This window comes from Odontesthes bonariensis, chromosome 12, assembly GCF_027942865.1.
Source record: "Odontesthes bonariensis isolate fOdoBon6 chromosome 12, fOdoBon6.hap1, whole genome shotgun sequence".
NCBI classification, from domain to species: Eukaryota; Metazoa; Chordata; class Actinopteri; order Atheriniformes; family Atherinopsidae; genus Odontesthes; species Odontesthes bonariensis.
This window is the reverse complement of record NC_134517.1, coordinates 10,499,969-10,513,795: the sequence shown is the minus strand read 5'-3', so window position 1 is coordinate 10,513,795 and position 13,827 is coordinate 10,499,969. Positions and strand designations below refer to the sequence as shown.

Below are 13,827 nucleotides of genomic sequence, written 5' to 3'. Positions count from 1 at the left end.
GTTTTAAAGATTATGTTTACTTTCATTAGAGTCATACAGCTACTATTAAATCAAATGTATGCCTATTTCTCCAAATTGTAGGTTCAAATCAATGTCTGTGATCTCTGCCAGTACACTCATTTTGAAAACAATCTTGCAACCACACATTCCAAGTTCTTCGAACATGAGTACCAGATGGAAATGCAGTTATCAATAATGGGTCCAGAGTCCTTCTGATCATATCAAACAGCTGCAGTAAAACCATTTAACTTGCAATTACTGGGTACGATATCAGTCGTAATTGTGTCTCAATCTTATAAGTGGAAAAATATTGCTTAAAAGAGCTTTACAGTCTGCAGATAATGTCAGTACATCATTTTACAAGCCACAATGAAGACGCTGCTGTGGATTTTGTTTCTTTACATTTCGTGTCTTTCTGATTTTCAAAGTATTTTGGCGAACGAACGGGATGACTTTATGCTTCTTGCAGGTCCTTTGACAGAGCAGGTGGTCAGAAGCTCTGGGTGGGGGGGCGATGATGCTTTTGACTGCAGTGGTCCTATACCTCCTGGTTCTAAAGAGTACTTTGAATACCTACAGAGTAGAGGGGTGTCCCACTTCAAAGTGCCACTGTCATGGGCTCAACTCATTCCTACAGGCCTCTCCAGCCAACCACAGCAAACTGTGGTTAGGTGTTACCAGTCTCTGTTGAAGCAGTTACTGGAGGTGGGCCTTCAGCCTCTAGTCATCCTTCATGGATCGACAGTTCCAGAATCTCTGAGATCAAGGTTTGGAGGCTGGGAGAGCCAGGGGCTGTTAGAAGCCTTTCAGCAGTATGCTGAGTTTGCCTTCCAGGAGTTTGCAGGACTGGCACGCTCATGGGTGACACTGAGTGACTTGGATGATGTTTGGCATGATGGGCAAGGGGTAAAGGCTTCTAGTCTTCTGCAAAATATCCTCCAACTCAACAAGAATATTCATCAGATCTACCATCAACACTTTCCTGACAGAGGTGAGTAAAATTAACTGGAGGAAAACAGGATTGGGGATACAACTGTCTTAATATTATCACTGTTCATTTGTTAGTATTTTTAAAGTGATTAAAACATACCTGAAATGGCTGAGTAGAAGAACAAACCTTCTATTCAACCAAGTTATTCAACATATTGCTTGTTTGTTTTCAGACAGCATCTGTAAAGATGACTATTTTATGTCTAACTCATACAGAGACCTACCATAGCTACACATTTGTGTTGTGTGTGTGTGTGTGTTATTATGCTTATCTTAATAATCAATGCATGAGAGATCAACAAAGTAATCTTATGTGCATCTCATTGTACATTTGTGCCCAGTCGGCATTTTTCACACCAGACAATTTGGTTTGATATAGTAGAAAAAGCACATATTCCTCAGATCACTTTGTATTAAAGTCTGTATTATTACTTCTATATTTGCAGGGGGACGTCTCTCAGTTGGACTGAAAGCAAGGGATGAGACTACACTTTCAAAAATTAAAGCTTTTACAACTGTAAGCTGTATTTTCTAAATTCATTAGATAGTTTCAGAGAGCAGGAAAAGTGCTTCAGCAGCATGAACTAACAAATCTATCTCTAAACAATGAATCATAATAAAAAGATTATTTGCTACTTAGTTAAAGCAATGTAGTGAAGCCCCCCCTCTATCTCTATATTTATATATATATCCGCTTTGGCGGTAAAATGCAAAGTATGGAGTCTTGAAATGCTACTAATGTAGGTGGTTAGCCCTGTTGCCTCACAGCATGAAGATTCCTCGTTTGAATCCCGACTGGGGCCTGTCTTTGTGGAGTTTGGATGTTGGGTTAAATGGTGTCTCTAAATAGACTCTGGGAGTGAGTTTACATGGTTGTTTGTCTCTACTTTGCCATGACCCTGAATCGGATTAAGCCGCTATAGTATGAATGAACAATACATATGGTTTGTAGGAGTTGGTCTGAGGGCATTTCAGTCTGACAACGCCTAGTTGGGACTTCCTTCAATAAACTGTCCATATGCTTTGGAGCATTTTAGTAAACTTATACCAGCTGGATATTGATTTTTAAACTCAGATGTTTATATACACTCAGGTGTGTGTGTGTGTTTGTTTCATTGTTTTAGTTCACTTGTGCTGTATCCTCTCTTCTGACCAGGTGGATTTCTTGTCGGTGCACATAGAATACGACTGTGCCTCCTCAGCCAAATTTCCACTGGAGTTGAGAAACATGCAGGTACAATAAACATTACAAGGTGTTTTTTTTATTTTAATTTCACATTTCACATCTTAACTGCACTGTGTGCCCATGCATATAATGTCACATTGTAGATCTCCAGTGGGAACCTGCCTGTCCTGATATACAAGATGACTTTTCATAATTGTTCCTACAGTCAACATCAGCTTTTTGGAGATTTACAACATAGTAAGTGTTCATAGCAGCTTTCCTCACATATACGGAACATCTCTCATTACTGTATGCAAAAGCATGTGAAGTAGCATTATTGTGCTTTCAATGATCTTTCTTACCTGATCAGTATGAATTTGTGTTAAGAGAAATATGTTAATATTTCCATTGTTCCACATAAGCAATCTGTTGGAATAGTAACTGTTGGAATAGTAACTATTCATTTTGAAATAATGAATTTGACCTGTGCATTATCATGCAACACTGTGTGCTATTAACATGCTAACCAAAATGATTTAGTTTGTTGTGCTTGAACTGAAAAAGGATCTTGTGAATTTTCAATGCAGTACTATCATAATTTGAAATCAGTACAGCTACCCAAAGATAAGAAGTACCATCAAAACAATAAAAACACCATGACAACACATAATTTGTTTTAAAGTCCAAACAGATTCTTCCTGACCAAGAGTGTCCATTAAGTTGTAAACTAAAATATTGCCAACTTTTACAGCACTTTAATCATAAAAGTTAGAATGTCTGGAAGTGTTTGTATATTACCAGTGTAATTTTTTTTTTTTTTATATGAGCCAGTAAAGTTTTTACGAAATAAATTATTGGAAATAATTATTGGATTATTGTTTTTTTACAGACTGTCCCCCAGTAAATATGTCTTGTTTAAATAATCATTACAGCTGAACTGTGACAAGGTAAATTTAAAATCTAAAAGATCGAGGTGGATGTTTTGTACATAGTTTAAGTTAGATCTTAACAAAGCAATGATAGTATTTCAACGAGGAGAGATCGATTAAAAGGATGGAACAAATTTAATTATTGTACGAGAGATCAATTTAAAGCAGTTTTTCGGTAATTAGACTCTGACTTATTATCTCAGTGAAGCAGTGTCATAACAAAAGGAAAGGTGCTGAATAAGAGTCTTGAAGCTGGTGTTGGATAAGAAGAGTTGCGAGGTGGCAGATACTTCTGATAAGGCTTATCAGATATCAGGAAAAGCAATGGGTGGGAGGCTGTTTTGGCAAAAGTCAAGCCGGGAGAAAGGAGGAATGACAGAAGACAGTTTTAAAGAAGGAAATTTGTAAAGAAATTAGAGTGATTTTCTCAAAAAGAAGAAGGTAAGAAAACCATTTTTCCATGGTAGAATTAAGGTTGAAGTAAGTTTAACAGTGTGGGGAAATGGACGTGATGGAGTGCAAGAGGATAAAAGCCCAAACACCAGAGAATCAGGGCAGATATAAGGGACCAGATCTTAATACTGAACTCATGCATAACTTTGATTAGAAATATAGCAGTTATTGTTTGAATAGTTTACAATAGAGGGATTCTGTTTTTTGCATGTTCCCTGTTTCATTACTGTCAATAACAAACTGTTATTTTTTCTTGAACATATAGTCCTAAGAAACAACGACTTGAATATCATGGGATGTGACATGAAGGACGTGTTAGGCAAGCTGGACATGCAGGATGCTCCAGTCAGGTATGAGTTTATGTCACCGACTTATTTGTATAGCCAGTTTTCTATTAAATTCTATTCATTGTTCTGTTTTTCCAAAGTCTTGATATTCCAGTTATCACAAGAATGGCAGGCTTCAGCAATAGTTATCAGAAGATCTGGCAGAAGTTTGAGGCCCAAACCACAGAAGAACGAGACCTTGTCCTTGCTGAATCATTCCCTTCTGACTTCCAGTGGGCTACCTCTACAGAGTCTTTCAAGGTTGAAGGCGGCTGGTTAGAGGGTGGGAAAGGAGAGACAATTTGGGACCGCTTTGGTCATGATGGCCTAGCCTTTGCAAATCAGACAGCTGACCTAGCCTGTGATAGTTATAATAAGGTGGTATATGATCTTTACCTCCTGCGAGGTCTACAAGTCAAAACGTACCAGTTTTCCATCTCCTGGGCCCGTATTTTCCCCACAGGCTACAGAGGAAGCCAATCAGAGAAAGGGGCTCTCTACTATGATAAACTGATCAATGCACTGATTGAATCTGACATACAACCTGTTGCTACTCTCTACCACTGGGATCTGCCCCAGGCCCTCCAAGGCAATGGTGGATGGACCAACCCTGCAATTGTTGAAGCTTTCAAGGACTATGCAGACTTCTGCTTCTCCAGGTTTGGAGACAGGGTCAAGACCTGGAACACGTTCAGTAGCCCCTGGGTTGTGAGCCATGCTGGGTATGGCACTGGGGAGCATCCCCCTGGAGTAAAGGATTATGCGGTTGCTTCCTATCAGGTGAAAGTCGTGTTATCATCGGCTAATAATTAAACAGCATTTAATCATTGCTCTGGGGGCATTTAACTTATCATTTGTTTATACCTTTTCAGGTCACTCACAATATACTTAAGTCCCATGCAGAGGCTTGGCATGTCTACAATGACAAGTACAGGAACACACAGGGGGGGAAAGTGGGCATTGCATTAAACTCTGACTGGGCTGAGCCCATGAACAAATCCAACTCTGATGATGTGGCAGCTGCAGATCGCTATCTGCAGTTTATGTTGGGATGGTTTGCTCATCCTATATTTGTGAATGGAGATTATCCTGCTGCACTTAAAACTCAGATTGAACAGAAAAAAAACGAGTGTCCCTCTGCACCAGCAGTACTTCCAGCTTTTACTCCTGAGGAGAGCAAGAGGATACAAGGAACTGCTGACTTTTTTGGTTTAAACCATTATACTTCCCGTTTAGTTAACAGCAGTAAAGGTGGGTGCAACCCTGGTCCTGTGGAAGTGGGAGACTTCCAGGCCCATGTGGACCCCACCTGGCCTTCTACAGCCTCCGACTGGATTTATTCTGTGCCTTGGGGACTTCGGTCACTTCTAAACTACATTTCAAATGAATACTTAAATTCTACGAAAGTGCCTATCTACATAACTGGGAATGGGATGCCAACAGAGTACAGTGGGGACACCCTCAATGACACCAGCAGAGTGGAGTACATGAGGGGTTACATCAATGAAGCCCTGAAAGGTCAGTGTTCATTTCTTTGATAAGAAGCGTGTAAAGAATTCAAAATTTGATGCATTTTTTTTTGTGAATCCATTTTCTAGCCATAACCATGGACAGAGTGGATGTGCGGAGATTCACGGTGCAGTCACTCATGGATGGATTTGAAGGAAAACAAGGCTACAGTCAAAGATTTGGTCTTCATCACGTTAACTTTGAAGATGGAGGTAGACCGAGAACCCCAAAGCAATCTGCATACTTCTTCTCTCAGGTTATCAAGCAAAATGGTTTTGGATCAAGCAAAGACACTGGTTTTAAAGGCTTAGAAATAGCATTTACTCGCCCTTCCATCACTCTGTCACCCTCAGAGGTTCCATCTAAATCAAAGGTTATCTGGGAAAAATTCTCCCGTCAGTCAAAATTTCAGAGACAAATGTATCACTATGGTACTTTTCCACAAGACTTCAGCTGGGGAGTTTCATCCTCGTCTTACCAGATTGAAGGTGGCTGGAATGCTGATGGAAAGGGACCTAGTGTCTGGGATACATTCACTCAGAAACCTGGCAATATTCCTGAAAATGCTACTGGAAATGTAGCTTGTGACAGTTACAACAGACTCGAGGAAGATTTCTATATGTTGCGAGCGCTGAGGGTAAAGTCATATAGATTCTCTTTGTCTTGGTCCAGAATCTTTCCTGATGGTAGGCGTACCTCCCTGAACCAGAAAGGTGTTGACTATTATAACAAACTTATTGATGGCCTCTTGGCACATAATATCACCCCCATGGTGACACTTTATCACTGGGACCTTCCTCAAGCTTTACAAGACTTCGGTGGCTGGGACAATGTAGACATGATTGACATCTTTAATGACTTTTGTGATTTCTGTTTTGCCACATTTGGCAACAGAGTAAAATTCTGGATTACTTTCAATCAGCCACAAACTATTGCATGGTTAGGATATGGACTTGGACAGATCCCGCCAAATGTTAGGGATCCAGGAACTGCGCCCTATAAAGTTGCACACAACCTAATTAAAGCTCACGCCAAGGCATACCATACTTATGATGACAATTACCGCAACTCCCAAGGCGGTCTAGTATCCATTGCTCTCAATGCTGACTGGGCTGAACCTAAAGATGTCAGTGTTCCCCGTGACATTGTGGCTGCAGACCGTGCACTGCAGTTCCAACTGGGTTGGTTTGCACACCCTATTTTCAAGAACGGTGACTACCCTGATGCAATGAAATGGCAAGTTCGCCAAAAATGTGAACTTCAAGGTCAGTCAAACTCAAGACTCCCTTCATTCACCGAAGAGGAAAAGAACTTCATCAAGGGAACTGCTGATGTGTTCTGTCTCAATCACCATACCACAAAGATAGTTAGTCATATTACGGGCCTGCTTTTTCCCGAGTCCTATCAACATGACTGGGACTTTTCAGAAGCAGAGGAACATGATTCACCAGTTACAGCCATCAAAAACCAGAGAGCTGTATCGTGGGGCATAAGAAGACTCCTCAACTGGATAAAGGAGGAGTACGGAGATCTAGACATTTACATCACTGAGAATGGAGTGGCTACAGAGGCAAAAACTACTTGGGAAGACACTCCCAGGGTATTTTTTTACAAGACCTATATTAATGAGGCTCTAAAAGGTACCCTGATATACACAAAATTGAGATATTAGAGTTTCACGTTCTTGTCATTGTTTTTAGGCTTGACCAATAAATTGTGTTTGTGTGTTTAAAAATAGCTCATGAACTTGATGGAGTGAGGGTAAAAGGCTACATGGCGACATCGCTAATGGATTCTTTTGAGTGGTTAAATGGATACAAAGTTAGGTTTGGGCTGCACCATGTGGACTTCACTAACCCAAATCGGCCAAGAACACTCAAGTATTCAGCCCATTTCTACTATCAGGTCATGAAGGATAATGGTTTCCCCACACCAGACGATGAGAAGATGCTCTATGGACATTTCCAAAAGGATTTCATTTGGAGTACTGCAACAGCATCGTACCAGGTAACTGTTTAGCTGAAACCCCTCTATCAAGTCTATGCCAGGTCATTTCAGATAGACGCTGTTTTCATTTGCATTTGTTTATATCTATTTTAAGATTGAAGGGGGATGGAGAGCAGATGGAAAAGGTCTCAGCATCTGGGACAAATTTGCTCACACTCCTCTCAAAATATTCAATGCTGATAATGGGGACATAGCCTGCGACAGTTATAATAAAGTAGAGGAGGATGTTGCTATACTGAAGCAACTTAAAGTGAACCATTATCGTTTCTCTATATCCTGGACGAGGGTGCTCCCTGACGGCACCACCAGTCACATTAATGAGGCTGGACTCAGCTACTATCACAGACTGGTGAATGCACTGATTGCTGCAAACATCCAGCCTCAAGTAAGAGTCATTCTTTATAGCTTCTCAAATAATACTTAAAATTGAAATTTTGCAAGTTATGTCAGCAAATGTTTTCCCTTTGTGTCAGATCACTCTCTATCACTGGGACCTTCCACAAGCTCTGCAGGAAATTGGAGGATGGGAGAATGACACAATTGTGGACAAATTCAGGGATTATGCTGATCTCATCTTTAGCCATCTTGGCCACAAAGTGAAACTTTGGATAACAATTAATGAGCCGTATAATATAGCAATGGTGGGCCATGGCTATGGAGCAGCTGCTCCAGGTATTTAAGTGTTATGTTGTGATAAGGATCTGAAGTTGCCGTAATGTTAAGTACTTAGAACCGGAATTTATCATTTTTGTCAATTTTGTTTAGAAAGCACTTCATTAAAAAGAATACCGTGTAATGCTCACTTTTACACTATGTTTGTTTCCAGGGATCAGTTTACGGCCAGGCACTTTACCCTACATTGTCGGTCACAACCTTATTAAAGCACATGCTGAGGCCTGGCACCTCTACAATGATAAGTACCGGGCCGAGCAGAAAGGAAAAATCTCAATCACTATCAATTCTGACTGGTCAGAACCCAGAAACCCCCATAAACAGGAGGACATTGATGCTGCACGACGTGTGGTGCAGGTATGCCAAATCCTCTCATCTTTAACATAAAACCTGTTCCACTGTTTTCACTAACCACTGCTCACTCCGTGCAGTTCTACATTGGCTGGTTTGCCCATCCCATATTTAATGGTGACTACAACGATGTGATGAAGACAACCATTCGGGAGCGCAGTTTTGCTGCTGGTTTGCCAAAATCCAGGTATTACAAAAACCAACATAAAAACCTTAAAAAGTAATATTAAAAGTTAACAATGGCTTTTGATTGTCTGTATGTCTTCAGTGTGTAATTCCCTTTAAAACCAACTGGTTATAGCCAGTCCTGCTTTGTATTTTATGTCTTCTTAAACAACGTTTCACTTTAAATTCTGCAGACTCCCTGAGTTTACTCCGGAGGAGATTAGGAGAATTAAGGGAACATATGATTATTTTGGGTTCAACCATTACACCACTGTCCTGGCATTCCCTTCGAACTACGGAAATCTTCAGCACTATGATGCAGATAGGTAAATAAGCACAATTATAGAAGAAGGGGATATTTTCCTTATCTTATTAGAGAATCAACAAAATATCCCATTATATTTTGAATTCCATGGTATTTATTGAATACATTTTCATTCTTGGTGGTGTATATCATTTTAACCTAAAACCTTAATTATTTGACCATAACAGGGGTGCAGGGACAATTGTTGACCGCACCTGGCTAGATTCTGGTTCTGGCTGGCTGAAAGTCACACCTTTTGGATTCCGCAAAATACTGAACTTCATTAAGGAAGAGTATGGAAATCCCCCAATCATCATCACTGAGAATGGTGTCTCAGAACGGGGGCCTGTTGATCTGAATGACACTCACAGAATTTACTTCTATAAAAGCTATATCAACCAGGTGTTGAAAGGTATTAAAGCAATTTGATTAAATATAAAGCATTTAAGACCAGAGGTCCGTTTCACAAAGCAGGTTTAGTGAAAACTGAGTTTATTAACCCTGAAATGAGGGAAACTGAGCTTTCTGTTTCAGAAAGGGAGGTAACTCAAACCAGAGAAAGATGGGTAACTCTAGCCTGTTTCACAGAGAGAGGTAACTTAAGCTCTCTGTCAGTTGCTGTAGTAACAGACTCTATGAACCTAACCTGGTCGGGACCATGTTTTACTCAATGAACCTCGAGTTTCTCTCTGTCTCTGTCCTCTTTCAGCCACACACGCCATTTGATTTCCTCATTCAGTCAGTCAGTAGAGCGAGTTTTGGCGTAGCCTAGTTCTTCTAGTTCTGGAAGTCCATTAGGCACAGTAGGAGGATACTTTTTTCACGAACATGGGATGTCCTTTTGACAACGATCCCTTGGATGAAGGTGCAGCATTATTGCACACAGGATTAAATATTCGTTGGGAGATGGTTATCAGACGCAGAGCACATAGATGTTTTAGCATTTCCAGACAATTATCTTTTTGAGCGGCACCATCAGAATCTGTTGGGACAAAAGAAAAAAAGACATAAAAGACAAATACATATTTGTCTTTTATATAGGCTTAAAACAGGCTTAAAAAGATATCTATCGGCCTATTACATTTTATGAAGGCACTTGTGTCCTGGGTGGGACTCCCTCCAGGGATTCCCTCAGCCACTGGCCCTCCAATATTCTGGCTTAGGGCCAGCTCCTCTGCCTCTGTTAGAGGTGGGGGTGCTGGGCCACCACCCGTTTTACGGGCATCTGCCTTCTTTCTGTTGGCTGAGTAGGAGTCTGTGTTAGTTTAAATAGGCTTAATTATTTAACAGAACATGATATAGATGAGAAGACATTTATGTGTGTGAAAACAGCATTATGTTGGGGATAAAACAACTGCACAGTCAAATAGCCATTTAATATTTACTTTACAGTGTAAAACATGATCAAAATGAGGTACCTCCATGCTGAGGTCTTACCTGTTTGAAAAAATGCTTTTATATTTCATCTTAAGCTGCTGCCAAGTGCGCTTCTCCCCCGCGGGATTGCACCTAAATTAAATAAATGAATAGTCTACCATTCAAGCAGTTTTCCCCTGTAATATTATTGTGATTGCAAAGGAATACATTTAAACTTACGCTTTTGCAGCTGCAGCGGTGTTGCACTTCTTTCTAAAAACGTGTTGAAACTCGCTTTAAGGGCGCATTAAGATTTCCAATTCGAGGTTGGTGAAAAACGTAGCCCTCCTCTTCCCCGTTGCCATGATGACTCGTCGAATCGGGGCTCCATTGATGCTGGCTTTTTATAATTGTGGTGCACGCGCTAAACTCAAGGTGAAACTACTCTGAGTTGACTAAACTAACTCAAATCAGCGTTTCTGGAACCGGAAACTCAGAGTTTTCTATCTCAGAGAAGATCAACTCAGAGTTCAGGATTAGACTCAGAGTTTGTTGAACCTGCTTTGTGAAACGGACCCCAGGACTTTTGAGAAAAGGCCAAGAAACAAACAAAAACAATTATTGATTCAGTATATTTTCATTTCTAAAAGAGTTATTTTGTTTTTCCAGCTTACTTGCTAGATGGTGTGGACATGCGTGGCTACACAGCTTGGTCACTGATGGACAACTTGGAGTGGGCCATTGGCTTTTCAGAAAGATTTGGCCTTTTTTATGTCAATCATTCTGACCCGAATCTGCCTCGAGTGGCCAGGAATTCTGTGTCATTCTACTCCACCATCATCAACTGCAATGGATTCCCTGACCCTGCATTAGGACCCCATGAGTGCTTGAACCCCGAACCTGAAGGTAAACTTATTCAATGTGGCTCACATACTTGTTTTGACTCAAGAACTGCTGAAAGGTTGAAAAATCTGACTACGAGTGCATTTAAAGCTCATTAATTAATTAGTTATGTCGTGTGTTAATACAAACTAATTGCACTAATAAGGTCAAGAACCTGAAAGCCGACTTAACTACTCGTGGTCTCGTGGTTATTGTGCGATTGACATGCAACCTCCCTCATAATAAACTGAATATTGGAAGTTAAAGAGTGTTAATAGGTGAGTCAAAGAGGAACATGTTCGTAGACAAGGCCCAGTGAGCCTTTTCCTCCTGTCTCCAGAGTTTGTGTTAAGCTAATTTATCAATCTTCTGCTGAAGCCATCTATGTTCTAAGAAGAGTTCAATGTTGCTATAAAGGCTTTGCAAGGAAGCAAATATATTTTTTGTTCACAAACTGTTCAAAATACAATGTGAAATAAGTAACTTAGATGTTAAAAGCTTTACCACAATTAATAAGACCGCTATGGTGCATGTCTCTGTGTTTTCTTTCTGCAGCAACAAGTGCACCGGTCACAGACAACGCTGTGAAGTTTCTGGGTATGAAGCTCTCTACCGGCGATGCTGAAACTGGGCTTAACACCACATTTGCTCTTCTGATTGTTGCAGTGTTTGGAGTAATATGCTTATCCGTTTGGTTCTTTATAAGGAATAAAAGTTCCAAGAGAAATAAGGTTGACATGGTAAAGATGGAGAGTAAATTGTAACTGTAAATACACTGTGGTTTCCTCAAGATAAATACAGGAACATTTAACTGAATTCTCCAAAAGTCTAAATTGAACCTAAAGCTCCATCTTTAACAGATTGGTTTATCATTCCTTTTAAAGGGATTTAAATTATTTATTTACAAATTTTTGGTGTTATGGTAGGGTTATGACAAGTACTTATGAGTAGTTGTGTCTTACCTTACAGTTAACAGTGCACTCACTGCACTCAGAGCACTCAAAGTTTGGATTATCACGGATGAATTCTGGCAGAGGAGCCATGCTAACAGCTAACAGAATGGGGCCACAGACGTGCAATTGTTTCCATCTAAAACTGCACAAATGCTTTTTATTTTTCAAGTCTTTACAAAAGTAATTCCCAACAGTGAGTGATCTAGTCTGACATATCATGATGTACTTAACTCATCAGTAGCAGGATACACCAGGCATGAAATATTTTGAGTTTTTCTAGATTGAAGAAAATGTTTCCGTGGCACTCTTTTCTGTGTAGCTGATAGATAATTTCCCTGATTCTACAAACTGGGGATGGTCTAAGTGCTGTCTATTGAGGGTAATACACTACTACTACTCAAAAGTACTTCACACAACCACATTACAAAGAAAACAAGAAACATCTAGAATATACCTTTAAGTAGAACTGTATGTTACAGATGTCTCAGAATTAAAAAATCTGATTCATGATCCATTTTATTTCATATTCCATTCTCACTGCATCATGCAAGTGAACCACATGGAATTTTATGGCCTGTCTGTTATTAATATAAACAGCGTTTCTAGTATTTTGATGAGTTCAAATATTCCAATAATAACAATACATATTCTTTACGGAGTCCAAATTGAAACAATTCTTTGGTTAGATCAGGAAATGTCCATTTTAGTAAAGCCCTGTATTCAGTCACATTTACCTGTTATTATAATGATACAAAACAACACCATATTAATGTATTCTTGTGTCTGTTCAATTCATCATTTCACTTGCAACAAAATTTCTGCATCTTCTCCCCATGAGGGTTCAGAGTTTATGACAGATGTCAGATATGAACTGCTAGATATTATATATTTAAGTATTGTATTAGCTTCACTCGCAGGACAACGAAAGTAAAGACATTGTACCACACAATGTAGCCGACAGACTGTGACTTGCAGAAGTATGAAACCTTGTAAATGTGTCCTCAGAAAGTCTTGTTTATTTACTGTACAGCTAATAAATGTAAATGCCTACAGAGAGTAAAAATGGATCTCTTCCCAAGTATGACTACAAACCAAATTCCTTACATGAAAATGATAATTAGAAACCAGCACTGTAATGAATGTTAAAGCACTGTGAGATTGCTTTTGTGTATTATTTGTATGTTGAAATTAAATTTAAAAAAAAGTCCTGTTCTCAATGTCTCATCAATTAAATGTTTTTACTTTTCCCAAATATGAATTCTGTAACTGACAATGGCCATTGACTAATTGATTCCTGCCAGAACATCCACCATTATGAACAGCTGGGCAACTGGGCAACTGACCACAGCATCTGATGCTATAAATCCATGAGAAATAATTGGCAACTTAAGTCAAACATCATAGTTAATTCAGCAAAGTGTGATTACAGTTAACCACAGCTTGCTGGGGGGAGGACTTTGATGTGTTGAACCAGCTATAGTGGCACTTTTATTTGGGTCACCCCTGTACTAAGAACATACGAAGTGTGTTCAAAACCAGGAAGTGATAGGATGTTTAAGTGGTTTTCCATCAAGGTGCATCGCCTGTTCATTGGTCCTAGTGCCTGAATAAAACATAGCCTGATGTTGGGCATCATGTTTGAGGCAAATGCAGCCATCCACAGGGCCTAACCTCCAAGATAAATAAACTTGAGTCAATATATTGCTTAAATGCACACAAAATCTCAATGACCACCTTAAAGGGGAAATTAAACGCTTTTATTGAA

The 13,827-nt window shown here is 39.7% G+C and overlaps 1 protein-coding gene across 1 annotated transcript; it reads left to right on the top strand.

Moving 5' to 3' along the window:
• Nucleotides 1-456: 456 nt before the first annotated feature.
• Nucleotides 457-13,417, top strand: LOC142397015 (lactase/phlorizin hydrolase-like). Its single transcript, XM_075480441.1, has 15 exons — nt 457-991; nt 3,803-3,887; nt 3,965-4,643; nt 4,736-5,381; nt 5,462-7,012; nt 7,111-7,379; nt 7,474-7,764; nt 7,853-8,051; nt 8,206-8,408; nt 8,483-8,589; nt 8,762-8,893; nt 9,060-9,283; nt 10,897-11,133; nt 11,665-11,783; nt 13,364-13,417. Exons 1-15 carry the CDS (start codon nt 457-459, stop codon nt 13,415-13,417), a joined length of 5,331 nt encoding a protein of 1,776 aa, XP_075336556.1.
• The last annotated feature ends 410 nt before the right edge of the window (nt 13,418-13,827 follow it).

Bases quoted from the DNA above. Each gene is read 5' to 3' on its own strand.
- LOC142397015 (XM_075480441.1), top strand. From the start codon at position 457: ATGCTTCTTGCAGGTCCTTTGACAGAGCAGGTGGTCAGAAGCTCTGGG. The intron at 992-3,802 runs GTGAGTAAAATT...TTGAACATATAG, and splicing joins TCAACACTTTCCTGACAGAG to TCCTAAGAAACAACGACTTG. The intron at 11,784-13,363 runs GTAATATGCTTA...GATTCCTGCCAG, and splicing joins TGATTGTTGCAGTGTTTGGA to AACATCCACCATTATGAACA.